The sequence below is a fragment of the Poecilia reticulata genome, chromosome 7 (genome assembly GCF_904066995.2).
Source record: "Poecilia reticulata chromosome 7, P_reticulata-male-v2, whole genome shotgun sequence".
Classification (NCBI taxonomy): domain Eukaryota; kingdom Metazoa; phylum Chordata; class Actinopteri; order Cyprinodontiformes; family Poeciliidae; genus Poecilia; species Poecilia reticulata.
Genome location: NC_088836.1, coordinates 25010618 through 25031641, shown reverse-complemented (window position 1 = coordinate 25031641; position 21024 = coordinate 25010618). Strand labels below are relative to the sequence as shown.

The 21024-nt window shown below is 37.6% G+C and overlaps 1 protein-coding gene across 2 annotated transcripts in view; it reads left to right on the top strand.

The window, feature by feature from the left end:
• The window catches only part of LOC103467667 (chemokine-like protein TAFA-1), a 38164-nt gene extending 26461 nt beyond the window's left edge, over positions 1-11703 (top strand). For both annotated transcript variants that reach the window (XM_008414260.3, XM_008414259.3), the window contains exons 3-6: positions 4697-4837; positions 6265-6389; positions 9210-9285; positions 9427-11703. In XM_008414260.3, the coding sequence (XP_008412482.1) occupies positions 4697-4837; positions 6265-6389; positions 9210-9242 (299 nt within the window). In that variant the 3' untranslated portion in view covers positions 9243-9285; positions 9427-11703. The remainder of the gene's footprint in view (positions 1-4696; positions 4838-6264; positions 6390-9209; positions 9286-9426) is intronic.
• The last annotated feature ends 9321 nt before the right edge of the window (positions 11704-21024 follow it).

Here is a 21024-nt window from a genome sequence, read left to right as displayed (position 1 = left end):
TTGGGTAAAGTTAAAAAGTTCTTTTTTTTTACAGATTGTCAGACAGTCTTTGTTCACCATACCAGATAAAAATTTTAAACTTTCATAAAATTCAGTAAAAACTCCTTAAAACAGAAATAATCCTTTAAATTAAATGCACTATATATAAAGAGGTAACGCAAATAAGCAATATTTTTATATTCTTTTGCTCCCTTGATGTGTCAATTCTGGTCAGAAAACCTTATTAACCATGTCTGAAAAATGCTGCTGCACACAAAATGTGCCTCTTTTTGTCTCCCTCTTTTCAAACAGAAGCTACTTTATGACTTTATCTGACATTCATTTATGACTGTGCTTTAACAAGAGACTGCAGAATCATCTCCACGGGAATCTCCACGGTGGTGAACAATTCTAAATGAAATTTCACGCATCCCCACTTTTGTAATCACAACAATGAACACCCGACTCCAATTAGCATTTATTGCCACTAAGAAATATGACTTGTACTTGGGCATATTTTTCTTTAAAAGGAAAGAAGACAAACGCAGCTTGAATAAAAAAAAGGCTAATATTTGTCCTCGTTGATTCAAGTGAAGCAACAGTGAGTTGGTTAATATTGAAACAGGGAGGTCTCCCAAGAATAAATAGAAAAGGCCAGGCTTGTTAACACCTCTTTATATAACATATGGGAGGCACATTGAGTAAAATATTTACTAGAGAAGCATAAATACAGGGAAAACAACAAGGTTTTCTTCCATTAGATTTGATGGGTAAACAGATAACAATCATTTCAAGTATGTCTGTCAGACTTGTCGAAATTTGATGGAAATAAGTTCAGGTCGATTTCCCTCTGAGAAAGAGCTGAAAGTTGTATTTATTTTATGCGAAATGTAAATTACTCCAGAGTGTTTTATTTGAATCTTGGTATTCATACATTTTGAACACAAAGTGAGATGAAAGGAAAGTAAATATGGTTACTTGTCTTGTTGCAGGTCTGAAATTTAAAAAACAAAAAATCAAACCTGTGGAATGTATTTGTATGCACTTTATTCTAATGCCTGTAAAAAACCCAGAGGTCATTTCATTAGTTAATAAAGTCCCACTGTGTGTGATTTAATCTCAGCCTAAATCCAGCTGTCCAGTGAAGGCCTCAGAACTTTGTTAGGAAAAAAGTGACAAGCAACAGAATGAATATCAAGAGGCACCAAAGTTAGGAATAAAGTTGTGAAAAAGTTTAAATCAGGATTATAAAAAATATCCTGAACTCTTTGCCCAAGTGACCAGAAGAAGACCATTGTTGAAGGAATGCGATTAGGAGGCAAAGACAAAGAAGCTCTGGTCTGAGGAAACCAAAACTGAACATTCTGCCTACATGCAAAGCACTAGAAAACCAACACAGAGCATCACCCTTAACAAGTCCATTCATAAATCTGAAACATGTCTGGGAAGGCAGTGACAAGGAAGCTGGTCAGAGTTAATGGGGAAAACAGACGTAGAGAAATTCTGCAAAATTCTGAACCATTTTAAACAGAGACTTCTGAAGGAAGCTTCACCTTCCAACATGTCGCCAAATAACCATAGGTGATTTAGATTTAAACATCAAAGTCCAACTGAAAATCAGTCAAAGGACTAACACATTGCCGTTCACAGAGGCTCCCTCTATAACCTGACTGAGGTTCAACTATTTTGTAAATCTTCCCTTGTCTTGATGCACAGTAAACAGAGAGGTGCAGGAAAAGATTTGCAACTGTAAACACAGTGAAAGGACTTTCAAAAGTATAAAGGAGGCATCTTCAATGGCATCGTTCACAATGTATAACTGACCTCCATGACAATAAATTTCTGAGTTTATATAACCTAGAACCAGCTGGAGGCTCTGGGTTTTAACGGGGAAATAGTGTCTGTTTGTGTCATCTCAATCAGATTGCACCAGAGCATCGTTCACGGAACGCCTCCAGTAAACACCAGCAGCTCCAGATATCTATCAGATCATCTCCAGTGATTTGGTGCCGTTTACTTTTTAAATACAGCAGGGTGTCACTTAAAGGCTGAGTGCTGAGATGATTTCTTTTTTTTTTCTTTTTTTTTTGCTCAAGAGAAACAACTCTGCTTCGAGAGGACATAGCAAACTAAAATATTCAAATGTCGTAAAGTGATATGCAAATCCAGGCATGACGCATTTCACAAACCCACAGCTCATTGTCAAACATAACTTCAAATCACTTTGCTGGCAATATACCAGATCCTTCCCCCCTCTCAGTGCTCCTGCTCTCTGCAGCCTCCTTGATCTTGTGTCACGCTGACGGGTGTAATTGTCAGATGGTCCTTTACCGCACAACTCTCATCTGTGGAGAGTCTGAGAGCGGTGGGTGGGAGAGGCTGGCGGTTGCAGTTGGGTCGCGTCCGTTTGGTCCAGGCTTCTGATCCTTCAGGACACAACCAGTAGTTTGGTGATAATTGTGTGGAGGCTCCAGTGTTAATATTTCTAATAACCCCGAAGCAGACCTTTCCTTCTGTCAATGGATTTTTTTTTCCCTCCGCACTCAACGCATCTATTCATGTTTTCTTACTTTCAGCATGCTACAGGGATCTGTCTGAGAGAGAGAGAGAGAGAGAGAGAGAGAGAGAGAGAGAGAGAGAGAGGAAAGTACAGAAATAATTTCTCTGGTGTATACAACGAAATCTGTGTAATTTTATCAGGATTTCTACAGCTACATCAGTGCTAGATGCTCGATTATACACTTTAAAGTTAGTCTTTATCTTGTTTTTTTAAATAAAATACTATTTTTGAACCATCATTATGTAAGGTGCTACTCAAACTGTATGAAACTACAGTTTGGCAGAAAGTCCCTGGTTTCCTACGTTGTGCTCATAGGTCATGTTTGAAACCTGTCAGGGAGAAGGCCTCTATGTTTGAAACATGACATGAAGCTATGACCAGAATGTGTTATAATAAGATCTTAATCAAGACAGGTTTGAAACATACTTTCATTTCATATTATAATGAGATGAATGAATAAAGAAACATAGTGATTGGGAGTCATTTTCACAAAAGAAAAGTGATTTTTTTTTTCCTATCCATGAATTCTTATTATTTTATTATGCAAAAATGACAATGTCTTCCTCTAAAGCACAAGAAAAAAAAGTTATTTATGGATTAATATCCATCCAGTTTTGATTAACTAATAGAGGGCCATGCAAAAGCAATCATTATGGTTTCCCAATTTTATTCATGTCACAATCTTAATCCATGATATCAGTCACTGAGGATTTTCCCACAAAGTAGTGTACACTGTGAAGTGGTACAAACGGGATTTTGTTTTTTCTTTTTGGTTGCTTTTTTTTTTCCAAATCAATAAAATTCTGAAAGACATGCCATGCCAATTTGTATTCAGTTCCTCCTCAGTTAATACTTTGTAGATTCACCTTTTCCTGCAAATACAGCTGCAGAGGAAGCTGGTATCCTTTTGGGGATATGTCTCTACCCGCTTTGCACATTTAGGAAGTGAATCTTTTACTAGTTCTTCTTTGGCAAAAAGAGCAGGAAAAATGTGAACATCAACTCCTTGCTTTAGAATGCCAATTAGATTTAGGTTTGGACTTTGACTGGCTCATTCGAACACAAATATGATTTAGCTGCATATTTAGGATTTGTTGCCCAACTGGATGGCAAACTTCCAGACCAGGTTTGACTCTTTTGCAGCTGAATTTTCCGATTAACTCTTCAAGCTTTCCTATCTCTTCTGATAAGAAAGAGTCCCACATCCCACAATGAATCCAACATCATGTTTCTGTGTGTATGCTCAGGTTTTGGACACACATAGCATTTGCATGTCAACCAGAACACGGTGTTTTCAGACCAGAGAATCTTCTTTTACACTTTTGCTGTAGTCCCTCCATGGCTCCTGGCAAACCTGACAGCTTTTTTACAATAATGGCTTTCTACTTACCACTCTTCACTGTTGACTTATTCTTCAACCTGAGCTCTGCAGCTTCTCAAGAGATACCACAGAGCTCCTAGGTGCTTCTCAGATAATGCTCACATTGCCTGTGTTTTCACCTTCGGCGGACGGCCGGGTCTTGGTGGGTTTACAGCTGTGTCCCAAGTCTTGTATGACAGACTGAACTTTGTCCAGGGAGATGTAAAAGTCTTAAAATATTGTTTTATAACCTCACTTTGCTTTGAATATCTCCACAACTTTATCCCTGACCTATATAGTAAGCTCCTTGCTTATTAATGTGTTCTAACAAATCTCCAACGTCTTTAGCAAACAGCTGTACAGAGATTAAATAAGTCAAAAGTGGACTTTATTTAATAACTTAGTGGCTTCATAAGACAAATTGATAAACTGGATTTAATTCAGAGTTATCAGATTAAAGGGTGACAAATATATATATATATATATATATATATATATATATATATATATATATATATATATATATATATATAAAATAAATACATTGAAAAGCATCATTTTAATTCTCGCTCACAAAGATTAAGTGTTTTGTTTTGTTCTGGTCTAGCTATAACCCTAGGGTATAACCCTAACCCTAACCCTCACATAAAATCTCACTAAAAACACATTTAGCCTTGCGGTTGTGACACTAGGAAACACTTTTTGGAAAGGTTTATATAAATACTTTTGAAAGGCGCTCTACGGACTGATGTTTGCTGAATTTAATTTTAAGTTTTGTCTGTTTTTCTCCTCCTCAGAGGGAGGCACGTGCGAAGTAATAGCAGCTCACAGATGCTGTAATAAGAACCGAATTGAGGAGCGGTCACAGACGGTGAAGTGCTCCTGTCTGCCCGGGAAGGTGGCTGGAACCACGAGAAACAGACCCTCATGTGTGGACGGTGAGTATTTAAGGAACACATTACAACACTGAGCCACCCGCTTAGTTGGAGTCCAGTCTTGTGGTAGCACAACAAAAGCTTACGGGTTTACTACAGCAAAGGGATTATTGCATTCTATCAAATGTGATGACTTGAACAAAAAAAAATTATAATAAAGAACCTGACATGTTTTCTAAAAGATGCAGAGAGATTTGTTCATATCTCTTAAAATATGGAGTCAACCATGCAGTACCTTGTCTCAAACAAGACAACATTAGGGATAATGCCACATCCACATGTTGTTGCCGACAGACAGACACAGGGTTTCTGAAAGCAGAAGCTTTGCTCCAAATCGAGACAAACATAGCAGCTGAATTTAACACACCTGAGGGAAGAGGAGAGAAAAATAAAGCAGCATAATGCATAGAGATTCAGGCAAAATAGAAGCTGTTTACATACAGTGGGTAGATATTTCATAACGGCTACATGTGTGCTTTGACAAATATCTCCAATAAAGCCTCAATCCTTTGCTGGAAATGGATTTGGTGCATGGGTGTAACTCAACTTAAAAAACATATTGGCTCCAGGAAACCTCTCACCTGCAGCTTTTATCTTAAATCCTTTTGCAAATATTACAGCAATCTCTGAACAGACCGCAGGAATTTGAGGTCTCTTGATGTCAGCTCTGACAGATTCTTTCCCTCGGTCTCACATTACAAACCATTTACTGTCTACTTACCCTGTATTTAAAGCAATTTTCTCTTCTGATGGAAAGTGTGTGGTGTGCATTAAAGTCAAGTCTGAGTCACACCTCCCAGTCCTCCCTGTTGAAAGGAAAGCCAAAGTTCCCCCCTCTGCATTTAGATCTAATTGCATGCCAAAAAACCCCTATATTGCAGAACATATACTTTTTTTTCCCACCTTGACAGAGAAGTTCTTTGTTGTTTCTAGCAAAATATGACTCAAATAGATTGAGGAATAAAAAATATTGAGCGTTTTCTAGTTTTGCTAAAGGTCAGACATTCCAGCCTGATAAATTGGATCAAGAGATTCTGAAATGTTACACGGATTTTTGTATTTGATCTGTAAAACATAATAAAGGTTTCTGTAGAGTTGTAACAATGATGCAATATGTCAACTGTAAATTATCTAGTTAAGACCTAAGAAGACTAGAACACACTCATTTTTTACACAATTCATGTGAGTCTTAAATTTAAATCATTTAGGCATTATTAGGTTCTAAAAAAGTTGCTCACTAACACTTGCACCAATTTTTCGAGAGAAATGTGAAGAAAATGCAAAATTTAAAGAGCTAACTCCTGCTTGAATTGAAATGGAGTTATCCAGTCAGACCTTGAGCTCATCCATGTTTTAGGCGCTGGATTTTGGTTGGCTCTCATTTAAAGTTAAACATAACATACCCACACTGCTGATTCTCTTGTCTGTAGCATCCATAGTAATTGGAAAGTGGTGGTGTGAGATGGAGCCTTGCCTGGAGGGGGAGGAATGCAAGACGCTTCCTGACAACTCCGGCTGGATGTGCTATGCTGGAAACAAGATCAAAACCACAAGAGTAAGTTAATCTGTCAAAACTAAGACAAATTCTATGTCATTCACCTTCACTGCTTTTATACCGGTTTAGGACTTTTTTTTCAATAAAGTGAACTTGATTCAATCTTGACAATTTAACTCTAATCTAAAATCAGTCGCACTATATAAATCTGTATAAATATGTAATTACTTTCCTAAATTCGACTAGGAAAGTAAAATATGTTGAGCTGGTGAATCATAATGTGCAGAATGTGTCCTCAATGCTTGATTGTGGGCTTGTTTTTCATGAATTACCACGTTAGTATGGAGTCGCATGCAGGCGATCAGTCTGTGGTACCGCTGAGAGGTTCAACAAGTTCAGTTTAATAGCGACCTTTAGTCCATCTGCAATGGTGGCTTTGAATTTTTGCATCTTGCTCTTGACGAGGAAGATGAGTTTGCTGGGCAATTAAGCAGAGTGATTAAACCAGGCAATGATATTTTGCGTGGGCATGTACCAAGTCCTGCAGGAAAATTAAAGCAGTAACTCCATAAAGCTTCAAACTTTATAAAATGGAAAATGGCCTGTACTTGTAAAGCATGAAGTATGCACAACTTCACAACTTGTAGGACTGACCTATAGCAACAACCTTTTGAGGCTTACCCTCCGTACGGTGGATGACCATGGCTGTCTACTGTACGACTGAAAAGTCAGCCACAACTCAACAGTTTTAAAATAAATATTATATTTTTATTGCTTTATGTCTGCGAGTGACGGAACCATACGATACTTTATACGAGTTTCACTTTTTGAATTTAAATTAATGACCTTTTCTAATATATCCCCATTCATTGACATGTACCACATTGTCACCTACAACACACATTTGTTTTTCATTGTTTGCTTTATGTATGTACAATCATGACTGAATCTGCATGAGGCCACTGTTTGGATGGCAGAAACATATGGCTGTTGCTAAAGATGTGAAGCAATCATTTTTAACCAGGTTGTTTAAAAAAAACAAGCCGATGTATTTTGTTGAAGAGCTGAAACTGAAAAAATCTTTAATTGCCGGGTTCTGCAGAACTGCTGCATCTCCCGCCATTAGAGCTAAAGATAGGATGTTTCCTATTGCTTTTCATTGTACACCATCTAAATTACTTTACTTAATGTTAAAAGAATTTCTGTCATCTTTGATTGGCTGTGTTGCTCTTTTGGGTATTTTATTATAAAATAAGGATTATCAGAAGTAATCCAGATTTCTTAATAGTACTAAACTAGTCCTCTTTCCTTAAAAGACTAATAGTCAATGCATCATGCATCATTCCAGTTTATAGTAGTTCAAGGGAAACAACATACAACAGAAAACAGTATTCCTCAGCAAGAAAGGGAAACAATTCAGGAAGATATTTCCATCCTATATATTACATTTGATTTTCATATATTCCAAAACACCCTCCACATTTATTGTACTGGAACGTCATGCAACTCATATAGGCCATTGAGCTAGTATAACACATTTACAAGAAATGTGCATGCACATAAGATGGTTGGACAGATTATTGAGCAAATCAACATTTGTCCATCTGTACATACATGTGTGCCCTCTGTGTTTGATTTAGTTTTACCATCCATATTGACCAGCTGATTGTCCAAGTCAAACTCGGGGGTTAAATAGTTAAGATTGAACTGTACCTTAAATGTGTCTTCTATTTATGCTGTTTCCATTCAGGGAACAACTCAAACAGGATAAAAATGCGTCACAGTCTACATTGGAATCAGAAAAAAACTCGTCTTCCTCAATAGCTACTAAACTTATCTCATCATCATAATTTGCGTACTGTTAACCAGACATACATGCCTGTATTAGATGGGATGCACATTGTGGGGGTCCAAACGAGAGGCTCTATTATCCTGAAGGACGTCCCTTAAAAAAAACAACAATAAAAACCTGAGTCATCAAGACCATCCAGATAAATTTTTTTCTCATCAGAGAATACACTTTTCCTCCATTATTTATTACTCCGTGTTTGCCAAGCCAAAACTGTTATGGTTTTGGGAGGAGAAGTGACTTTAGTTCTTAAAGCCCTAAAAGTTATTGGACTGCAGTCAGCATTAGCAAGGCCCTTAAATTGGAAGAAGGATCAGCCTGTGTCTTTCATTGACAGCCCACGAGATCCTCCGGCTCAGGGCAAGTGAAGTTTTTTGGGGGCCTACCACCTGACATTATTGTACCAACCGCCTCAGGATCTTTCAGGAAATTTTAAATGAATGTCTCACTGTGTCCAACCTCTGCAGTGATGGAGGGTAGTGAGAGGCCTTGCTTGTGCATTTCAAAAATCCTGCCACGTTCAAGGACAGAAAGCTTTTATGCCTTTCCCATCAGTGGGTCACGAAAGTGTGAAAGCTTGATGGGAAATGACATGAGAGACATATTTTTGTGCACATTTTGACTCTTAATGATCGTAAGCATTTGATTAGCCGATGGACGGGTTGTGTGAGGTTTTTCTGTCTTCCTTGCGTACATATATAGATGTTTGTATGTGTGCACATGTATATATGTATATTCATATCCTATTCTTTTCATAAAAAGTGCAACCTGAAAATGATGAAATTCAACAGGCGTCCTGGATTTGAAAAAATATTCACAGAAATAATGATGGGGCCGGAGCGCTCACTCGCCTAATAAATGTGCACACACTGCAGAGTGGAGCTGAGGGAGACAAACGTACAGCAATGTGAAGCTGGCTGTGGAATAACAAAACAGCGGTTATTGCTTCTGAATTTCACTGCAAATTGACTTGTTAACAACATAGTCTAACCTTCTGTTTCTGCCTTCCATTTTTTTTTTTTTTTTGCCAGAACACTCAGCCATACACAACATCGACGTATTAACATTTGGTTGGAGAGGATGCAAGGGAATACCTCTGGTTCAAAGGTCAGACTATTTCTACATACTGAAGCACCAGTGTAGTAATTTATTTCATCTAATTGCTCAGCTCTGCAAAGGGCAAACAGACATTTTGTGCTAACCTCTGTGATATTCACACTTTCTTTTTCTTTTTTTTTTTCATTTTAGCACTGTCATTGGACCAATTATCACAAGAGACAATGAGCCTATTGTTGCTTCAAGAAATGTGAACACTTTCAAATCAAAGTGTAAAAAGATGTAGAATACATAAAGCACTCGGTTGAGGCTCCTGAAAATACTGATGCTTCAGGCAGCCTAAGAGGAACTTCATCACAAACCTCTAATGAATCTATTTTGATCATTTTTTTTTCCTTCAACTTTGACATGGAGGACGGCTGTCTCTGCATTTGGAATTATATTTTGGGAGTGACTGCTTAGTGAGACGGATGTCTGCGGCAAAATACCAAAACAGGAGAGAAAGAAATCAAAGGACATGGAAGGAACAAGTGCAGAAGTTGACAGCCCTCAGGATTTTTTTTCTCCCTTTTTTAATATTGTGGAGTGTAAAATATTGTGCATAAAATGTTTGTCTTTTCCAGTGTACATGAAAACTTAATTTGTGCTGTTGGTAAATCTTCCACTCTTCCTCTTACATGCAAAACAGCCAAAGGTTGACGAAGCTGAGTAGATGATGTGAAGATGAAACAAATGCATTGTGAAAGAGATGTTTGTGTGTCTTGAGACATTTTACCATTAGTCTGTGGGCTACCTGTACGCCTTTCATCACCTCCTAAATGGCTTTACAAATTGAACTCGCGACCATTTACCCTGGAACTGATGAACCCGACAGAAATGTGCAATCAGTGGGTTGTTTTCAATACTTGAAATGCCTTATTTATGTTAAATGGTTCAAACGATGATTCTGTACATATGAAGCCATTTATTGATATGTGCTGAATTCCATTAAAATTGTTGTTCCTGTAACACATTTTTTTTTCACTTTCACTTAGTAAAATCTGAATACACTAAAAAGGATGCGAATATTTAATCTTTTCTTCAGTCTGCAGGAGTATGATTATTTTACTGTCTTTTTTTTGTCTAAAATTTAATCCTAAACCAGGACAAAAATAACTCTTTGGATCTAGAAATTGCTTAAAATCGACCACGTTTTCATAACTCTCTAAGCAACCCTGAAGGACTGCCAATAACAATGTATTTTTAAATAAAACTAAATAAGCTGTTTTCAAGATGAATCAATTAATCTAAACAACAAATAGAAAGTATTTGCGGCTCCTTTGCTATACATCCTGCTTCACTTATTTGAGGTTGTGGTTTAAAAATTCAACTGAAAAATAGGACACTCCTTTAAGAAACTGATTCCTCATCAGCTCTTTCCCATTTGTTTTATGCAAACATACAGAACATGACTTCATAAGCATGTTTGTATAATTAGTCCTGCAACAGACATTAGCATAAATCTTTGTTTGCTGCAAATATAAATGAAACACCAAATGTAATATAGCCAAAAACATCAAGCAGGTAGTGCAGTGTGTTTGTTGTTCTAGTGATAATGTTGATTTTAACCATGAAATAACACCTTTTCCCTTTTTGGGGGGGTTTGTTATGGTTTGTTATGGTTTGTTTATGATTAAAAATATTGAATAAAATACACCACCATTCATTCAACTACACAAAATGACTGCAGTGGTGGCAGCATATTGTACATTGAGAAATATATTATTTTAGGAACCTTTTATGTTTTTTAGCCAAATTAAAGAGTCATATAAAGAGTAAACTATTGCCTCACTTCAGGTTAAATATTTTATTTTATTCCATTAAACTTTTTGATGAAAATAATATGTATATTTTCAGTGTATTTGGAGGCAGAGCTCGTATTTACTCATTTTATAGGTTGCCCCAGAAACTAATTTTTGAAGATTTGCCAATGGGCAAAATTGATTTTATCCACCAAAATAAGAAAGTAGCAGCAAATTTCCTCACACTGTAAATATTTTAATTTTAGTGACAGAAATCCTCTGAAATTTCTCATTTGAAGTATCACAACATTTTTCTGTGTTTAAACCACAAGTAACAATTACAGTAATGAATGTCCAACTCATAGTGGATTGTTTCACCCACTACCCATTTGAAACTTCAAATTAATGGTCCAATGGACAAATGCTGGGATAAATTTAGGAGTAATGCTATGAAATGGAGTCCAGCTAACTTGGAAACAGACAGCTTTCCATTTTTATGCTAAGCCACACTGCTCCTTGCAATTACGCCATAAAAAGCAGGCATATTGAAGAACATTACATCTTTCAATCCAGCCTGAGTCAGACTTTAATCAAGCATTCTTCCAAAAATCCAAAATTATTGCTTTTAGTTATCAACAGCTAAAAAAAAAAAAACTCATTAACCCATCGCGCTTGCATATTTGAGCCAGGAACACATTCATTAATTGGTGTCGCTCTGCACATTTCAAAAGACTTTCATAAACATTACACACACAGATGAACGGGTATCAGAACTAGCTGTTGTAAGGGTGGAACACAGCAGGATACTGACCAAGCCTTTCAAAACCAAAGCCCCTCAGGAATTATTCCCGGAGGAGCTGCCGGTGTCGTGTATGGTGTCATCTATTCATGGAAATCAGATGTCTTTTTGAAGAATTCACCAAAGTAAAATAACTTGACAATAATGACTTTAGAGTTAACTCCCTTTTTTTAACCTAAAAATAATTTTGCGCCTGTCAAGTTAAAGCATGGTATGCCAGCCACAACAGTTTTAAGTCACAAGAGCTGCATGAACCTCGGCTCGCTTGCAGACAATAGAAGTACTGCCTCTTGCAAAACCTATTCACACGTCTTGAAATTTGCATCATTTTTGTCATATCATGACCACTAACATCAGTGTATATTAGATTAGGTTTTCTGTGACATATAGCATGTATTAAATGTTACTAGCCTCATTTTACTGCTATGTATACAATATTAATCTACAATTCTCCAAAAAAAAAAAAAAATTCTGGTGATCCAGAAATTAGGAAGGATTCTCTGCTTGATTATTTGATAAATGTTTATTTCAGTAAGTTTTTCTACATATCCGCATTTTTACTCTTGAACTTGCCTTTGTCGGTAAAATCAGGTCAGTGAAATCTATCGATGACTACAGCAGTACATGTCAGTGCTGTGGGATGCACCTTCTCTGTGTCAATAGATTGTAAAACCAGGTTTTGCAGCAACCAGAACTGTACCTCCTTTGTACAGATTTGCTGAAAATAGCTACAGCTCAATCGAACTGAATGAAGACTGTTTTTTCACAGATTCTCAATTTGACTGGGTTTTATTTAGGGGTAGCAGAGTAAATGCACACCACGAGTTTTAGATCATTTGTAAAGAAAAAGGACATGCATCCTATTTCTTCTGCATCATAAATATTTATATGACTTTACCTTGATTATAATCCCAATTAATTAACAGTGGCAGTGTAACTAAATTTTCAAGTTCAACAGGTGTGAATATTTCTTGAATGTTGCTCGGTGTTCAAGTTTGTTTACTGATATTCTGTAACAAACTCTTAGAGGAATTCACAGAAAAGCTTTAGGACGTTGTTTTCAGACTAGGTATCTTCTAAAGTCAAATGGTTAGGATGGATTTTATTTAACCCAGGTTGGAATAAACGAGTGAATATAAAAAATGGTCATTTGTCTCACAAATTTAAACAAAACAAAAAAAAATGATGCATGGAGGTTTCAAGGTTGCAACAGGACAGATATATATATTTGCACTGCACTGCATTTTAAACATTAAGTCTTCTAACAAAAATGAACATACTGTCAATTTTGTTCAGATAAAAAATATATCATGTTGTGGTATTTTACAAATACAGCTTCAGTCAGCAACTTGAAACTCTTTTTCAACTTGCAGTCTCGACTCTCTTATGATATGTTATCATATCATTGCAGTTATCCATCGAAGGATGAAGCTTAGAGGGGATTCTCATAATCTCGCAGATATCCATTTTGTCTAAAAAGATGAAACATTCACCAAGGGAGCTTGAAAAAAATAGATTAAATGTTCTCTCAGCTGCACAGGCCAGAGCAGTGACCAACGCCGTCAAAAGAAATATTGCAGTCATGTTTTTTTTTTTTTTGTTTTTTTCTGGCCCCGGGCAAACAACATACATTTGCAGCTTTAAAATAATATCCTTGGTTGAAATAAATAAATAAATAAATAAAAAGTAACGATTTGACTTTTATGACCTAATCAAAAACATGAACCCGGAATAAATTTCAGCTGTGAAGTAATACCCACAGGAACACAGGAGCTGCTACCAACAAAGCCGTTTTAATTGATGCTACCTTTGGCAGGCAAAGCGTAAACTGCATGCTGCCGAGGCTTTTTAATGAGAAGAGAAATAACTCGTTTGGCTTTAATGAGAGTGATATTTTACTGTAAATCCAGGTGTGGGTGTATTAGTAATCAATACACATCTGAATGGCATTTATTCAAAATTCATTCCCCCTGCAGTTCTTCTTGTCCTGTCCATGGCGTGCTGTCTGTTGGCTCTGAAAGCAGCGCGGCGAGGCAGGTGCCACATTACAGCACGCTGTCCATCATCAGCTGTCCTCACATTCTGAGACTTCTCACAAAGGCAGCTGCGGTGGCTGTGCAACCTCTGTGAGAATTAATTACCATGCATGTTAGGTTTCGCTTTATTTTCCTCCAGGCTGCCAGGCTTTTAACAAGAATCTGAAAGGTCTTCTTTCCAACATGGGATTCCTAAACGCCTATAATGTGTGCAAGATGCAAGCACCAGGCATGCCTTTTTCTGTCGGTCTCCAGAGTGGCTCTCTGTGCCGCTGCTGTGGGGCTCTGATGTTTCACATCGCACCACAGAGAAGAGAGATTTAAGACACAAGTGACGGTGATGTGCCCTGACTTTCTTTTCATGACGCACCGGGGACGTCCAGGGATTGGAGGATCCCACGGGACACTTTTCACTCAACACACCCAAGCTATCTGGTCATGCACCAAATATCCGCTGTTGGAAGTCTTCTTCTTTTTTCTTTTCCTATTATTTTCACATATATCAACTTGGGGCAACGGGATGAGACGATAAGGTGTTAGGTGTGAAATGGTGTCCGCTGAGACCAAAATCCCCAAACGCACAGAAAATTATCTGCATGAGCAAAGATCAATGCTGAGGATGTCTTTCTCGAAGAGCCATTAAAATCAACTGCAGGACCGAATAAATACACAAAGACTTGCACAAAAACACATTTAACGGTGTAAAAGCTACCAACTGCTTTTTTTGTGGTTGTTTTCTGTGGCATCAAGCAGTGACCAAGATTACGCAGTCTAATCACATCCTGTAACCGAGAACTGTCTCCACTTCCCCCTGCAGGACTCTCGGATTTCAAAGTCAAGGTAGCGCAGACCAAACTGGATTCTAATTAAAGTTGACATCAGGTGCCTCGTGCTTCTTCCCCCCCCCTCCTCCTCAGGCTTTCATCTAAATGATTCATGCAGAGAATACCAGGCCTTTCATGCCGTTAGGTCCCCGCAAAGGAATAACAACTTGATCACAAGATGGCAAATTTAGATAGATTTACAATGACACCCGGCACAGTGTCTGTTGCCCTGGCTTAGATCAAGTTATGTCAACCCAAAACAGGAACACTCTGCTGGCATTTTACATATTGTGGAAAAGGTGGGTTTGTTTATTTATTTTTTTTAACAAACACGCGCGCTGGCATATCGCAGAGAGTAAATTAAATCAGAGGACTAAAAACGTGTCTTCTAATAGAATCGCGTTGCATCAAAGCTATAAAAAGCCTAAATAAAAAACCTTGTGTATTTTTTGTTTTTGCTTTTTGTGTTTCAGCTGAATGCTTCATATCATCAAGCAACTCTTAATTTCAGATAATCTGATCCAACATAACATGGAACAGTTTCAAATAATAATCTAATTTATGACATGGGGACAAAAGCCACAGCCACCAACCTGGCCCAATTAAATGCAATCGACCACATGCTGTATGATGAGCGGCTGAGTTCAGCTTTACAAGCAAATCCCTGGGCCTGATTACTGCCAAACCTGTAGAATCAAGGACTCCATTAAGTGCAACCCTGAAGTTTAAATCTGACAGCTTAAATTTCAGGTCTGACATTCATTTCAAAGACTTTGAGATTGCGATGAAGAACAAGAACCTACAAATGGAGAAACCATGAAACAGTGTTGAACCTTTCCAGCAGCGGCGTACATAATGAAATTACCAGATGGCGGCATTGACGGCTTATCCAGGAGGTCGCAACAGAACCCAAGACAAGATCTAAAGTAACTGTGGGCCTAACTTGCCTCAGTTAACGTCGACAATCATCATTCAACAATAAGAGTAAAACCGAATAAAAACTAGCGTCCGTGAGAGACCTCCAAGGCCAGAAAAGCTACGGACCAAAATTATAATTTACTATAAAGTAATAAAGTATCTTGATGATCCCCAAAACTTTTGGGAAAATACTGTGTGGACTGAGAAAAAAGATATATCTGGCTTAAAAGTGGGACAGCAATATAGAAAAATAACATTTTACCTTGAGGCAAATCTGGTGGTGGTACCGTCGTTGTTTCGGTATGCTTTGGTGCTTATTGACACAATTTATTTAACCATTTTACTCTGTTTCAAAATAAGTCCCAGGTGACCTTGAGCCCAAGCTCACTTTGAGCATTTATTCAAAACAGGGCAGGACTAGGGCAGAACGACAGGAAGTGATGCGTGGTGTAAAGATCAGGAAGTCTCCCCACACAATTCTTTCTAAACAAAACAACAAAAATAAAAAATGTCAAATGACGTCAGTGTTGCCATCTTGTTGTTGGGAAAGCAAATACCTCAAATTTAAATCACAAATCTCACCCTCTTCCTCTTCTTGTTGGAAATTCCTTCTGGGTCTTGCTACACTTTTTGTACCTACAGTTGTTCGGTTGCATAAACCAAACATCATCACTGCATCGCTGCCTTGATTCACAAACCTGACATGCACAAACCAGGCCTGTAACTACTACGGCAAAGATGGAACAGAAGTGGGCTGACTTAGATTGAAAAAAATATCTTCCTCCCACCTCTAATTGTTTTCTAAAACACATAAAAGACTTCCTGCTAGTTAAAGTTAGCATTTGATGATAGAGGCACAATAATTTAGGGGGAACTTAGATTTTCAAGTACGGTTTGGTTGTTTGAGATAGTGTTTTACCCCTTAGTAATCACTATCATTTTCAATCATCTTTTGAGATTTAAATATGTATTTACTGAAATCACTCAAAACCTCGTCAGTTTGACGATCGGAAACGTTTACGTGTGATAACGAAGTGAAAACAGGACACGTCTTGGAGGTGGGAAAAGCTCTACGAAGACGTTTAGTTTGCAGGTGTGGCGACTTGAATAAGTTGCAACCTGCCGAGAACCTGATGTGATTGTTTAGAGATTAATGTGACAAGCTGTGCCTCGATCACGTGTCGCAGGTTTGGGGAAGAAAAATGAGCTCAAGCACTCAATGTCACTCTGGGTGAAAGCGTCGCCTAAATGCCTACGGAAACGCAAAATTGAATCCTTCTATAAAATTGTCGAGGATACAGGTACGCTAAATAATTGCTGAATGGAGAGATGAATACTTGGAGGCTTCTCCCCCCCTCCCTTATAAATAGGAAGAGGATTTATCTCTGTATACGAGAGAAAGAGAGAGAGAGAGAGAGGCTTTGAATTAAAGATGAGCTCCCTGTGCCTTTTGTTGGGCTATTGTGAATAACACGGCACATAGTACACAGTTAGTTCAGGTTTGCAAAAATAGGTTGGTAAAGTGGCTCAGCTTTGTAGAACTTGAACAGACTAAGTGTGACACACATGTGCCTCCAGGCTGAGTTTGAGAGCTGTGTGCTCTTATTAATGGAGTTGATTTGGGCTGGTTGTTAGGAATAATCTGTGGCGGACCTGAAAATTAAAATTGTTGTGCCCTCAGAGGAGACTTGTACGCCATTAACACGTCTTTGTGTGTAGCATAAAACCACCTTCGTTTTCCTTTCACTCCATTCTGTGTGCAGTGGCAGAGAATAACAGAATGTGTCATCAGCTGAGACGAAGGACGTGAAATGAGCAGCGAGCGACTCATGTCCAATCTCTCCCTGTGACCGTTGCGTCTTGCTCCAGGTTATTTTCTGTCCCCACCTCTCGTCCCTCACACTTAGACTTGAGCCTAATGGGTACTGACAGTAAATCGCAATTACCCATTCGAGACACTTTAAAAATAGTTCAAGAAATTAGAATGCAGTAAATTAAACACATAAAGTGCTGCGTCATACTTCGAAAGCTGCTCTGGCTTTATTGTTCCAGATACTTGTTTTCATTCGTGTGCTTGTTTGTTCTTAAAATATAAAACGTGTTGCTGAGTCAAAACAGTGGCTGATGAAGTGATTCTTTGCTCTGAACCTCAGTATGCATACAACACATGACCACAAACACGACGGATTCAACTATTTTTATACTCTGACTTACATTAGTGTTCATGTTTTCTATTACAACTATAAAATTATGTGTCTTTTACTACTATTTTCTGCGACAGATCAACATAATGCATTATTATCGAGTAGGTTGGAAATTATACTGTATTTGGTTTCCGGAATATTTTAGATAGAAATTTTTTAATTAGTGTTAATATCTATTCAATAGCCTTTCGTTGAGAAGTAGTTCCCAAACTTTCTGATACATAAATTAAAAATCAAAGAGACTTATTCTGACGTTTTGTTGCGCATGCAAGCGTTTTTAGCAAACACCGTCAGGAAGAGAAAGGGACACACCGGAGTGAAAAGTCATGAAGAAGTTTGATGTACCGTTAGGTTATGAAACAACATGCCAAGCACCGAGAATCTCATGGGAACTTTTTGGACTCAACATCTAAAAACGGAAAGAGCATGGTGGTTCAGCAGCAAATCCTCAAAGACATGATCATCCACCTAAACTGACAGGCTGGTCAAAAGGAGCATTACACAGGGAAGCAGCTAAGAGGTCCACAGTAACTCTTAATGAGCTTAGAGATCCACAGCTCAGCTCTGGATGTCTATTAGTCCTGCAAGCCACAAATGTGACCTTTATGGAAGAGTGGCTCAAAAAAAAAAAAAAGCTATTGTTGAAAGAAAGCCATTATAAATCCTGTTAAATGTTAGCCACAAGTCATGTAGGGAAAAACTGTAAACATGTGGAGGAAGATACTCAGAGCATTTGGGTCTATAAGCCAAACATAAAACACACAATGCCCATGAAATGTGGTGGTGGTGGTGGCAGCATTATAATGTGGGGATGCATTTCCTTAGCAGAAACAGAGAGTTGATGCAAAATGAAATAAAGCAGAGGAGATCCTGTTTAAGGTGGATGCTTACCTTCCAGAGGACCAAAAACAAAGTAATGATTCAGATGAAACCAAATCTGTGTTTCAGAATGAGTTAAAGTCTCAGGCACTGAGCTACTTTACAATAAAACATTTTCAGAAAAGCTTAGTCTCTAGATGTGCAAACCTGACATAGACGTACTCCAAATGACTTGCAGTTACAATTTGAAAGGTGATTATGCAAAATATTGACTCCAGAGGACTGAAAACAATTTTATGCCACAATTTTCAGATTTAAAAAAATCTAAACTAGGTGTAAATTTGTTTCCACTTCATGCGGTTTTTCACTATTTTCTGTTGATTCATCCCATAAAATGCCAATAAAATAAAAGTTTGCTATTGTAAAGAGACAAAATTAAATGAAAAGCATAAATTATTAGAACTGTTTATGATATTTCAGCTTAAAGGTAGGTTAGCTGATAGAGAATAATAATTTAAAAAAACTTCCATGATTCAACATATTGAAAAAAATTACATCTCAGATTTTTTTTATTTATTTCTGATAAACTATAGTTGTAAATTGTATATATAGTGAACACAATTGCTGGTTAAGAGGCAGATTTAAACTAAAATTTCATCCACAAAGCAGAGAATAGCTTTAGCTAAAACCCAGTTACACCAGGAAAAAACTAGAAACAACAAAAAATGAGAATCTGAGAGAGAACAAAGAAGCATTTATACTGATGGAGGCAGACAACCGACACGGTGCAGGTGGTGTGAACAGCAAACCAGGACCAGGTGGGAGGAAAAGAGCAGAATGTAAGACTAACTGAAGCAAGCCCGACAACACACACGCAAATATGAGTGTAGATAATGAAACATAAGCAATAACCTTAAGCCAATGTGATTTTAACAAAATCACAAACACCATACCAGATTTCTCTCACTGTGTGTGTTGAAATTAGTCCAGCTGCAAAAGCTCATTAGGGTACTTCTGTCTTGTTTTTCCATGTTAACTGCTTAAAGTTTATATCTTGCAGTATTTGATTAAATGTGCGTATTGAGATTCAAGTCTCTCCCTCACACCAACTGTGAAGGGTCAGAGTTGTTGTCATTACTTTAACCAAACTTCTGCAATGAAAATATCAACTTAAACATTCCTCATGAAATAAATAAGTCGACATTTCCGCCTTTTTTTCCCTCAACAGTCAGTTTTCCAGGCTGAAGAGTTCAATTGTAGCACAGCATATATTTATGGTAGCTCTCAAGACTGCTAAACGCAGTAAATCATGTTGTTGTACAATGCATTTAAAAAGTGAATTTCAACCCTACATTTGGTATGAAAAATCAATTGAGCAATGTTTGTGTGAATGCAAAAAAGCCTGAGAGGAAGTAACTTTCATCTTGCAGTGATTTATTATAATAAAATTGCATTTAGTTTTTTTTTTATAGATATAAAGCCATTTCCTATGTAATAGTAAAAGTGTTAGCATTGAGAAGAATTCAACATACAAGTATGTACAAAAAAATAAGTGAAATTTGCATCACAGACTCAAACAGCTAGTCTTTCCCTCCTACACCGAAGTTTGCATTGATGCGTCTATTCATAATGGCCGAGCGACCAGATGAATCCTGCAAGCTGAACTGCATTCACTGCTGTGGATAATCCACAATAAACTATACGATTTTAATTTGCCACAGGACACTTCAGAGACCGCAGACGCCATCCCACATATCATCCAGAAACTCATCTCAAATGGGCTGATAGAAATTACTTGTGAATCTTGTTTGTATTATGAAAATGAAGTGACTCATAACTCTCAAATGGCGAATAATTATTTCTATTTCCTTCTGTGGATGTTTAATCCCTTTTTCTTCAGCTATCATTGCAAATGTAATGTGCAATGATAGCTGTCAGTATTCGAACCTCATCTAATAGCGCTCTCCCATTTTCCAGCCAAGAGTGTAGGTTTTATAATGCCTATAAACTTGATTACTTTGTTTTGGCTGCTGTCATCTTCATATTAAGGGATGTAATTTTTAAAGCAAAGGATCCTGACAGGTGCTCACAGGGTTTCTGCCTAATTTGTAAAGAAGCGCAGATGTAAAACTCTGAGAGACTTTAGGGTTATATCACAGATAAAAGGTAATCAAAACACTGCAAGTTCCCTAAACTTTTCGTAAGTCTCTGCATGAGAGTGTTTGGATCACAAACATATCAAAAAAAAAAAAAGCCTAATGAATGTCGCACAACTCCTTTAAAAAAATGATAAAGTGGGTGAACGCTCTTGGTATTTTGGGGATAGAAACACAAATCTGAGGATGTGTGATGTCAGCACTGACATAATCCCTTCTGGGTGCAAAATATTATTTTATTACTCCAAGCTTT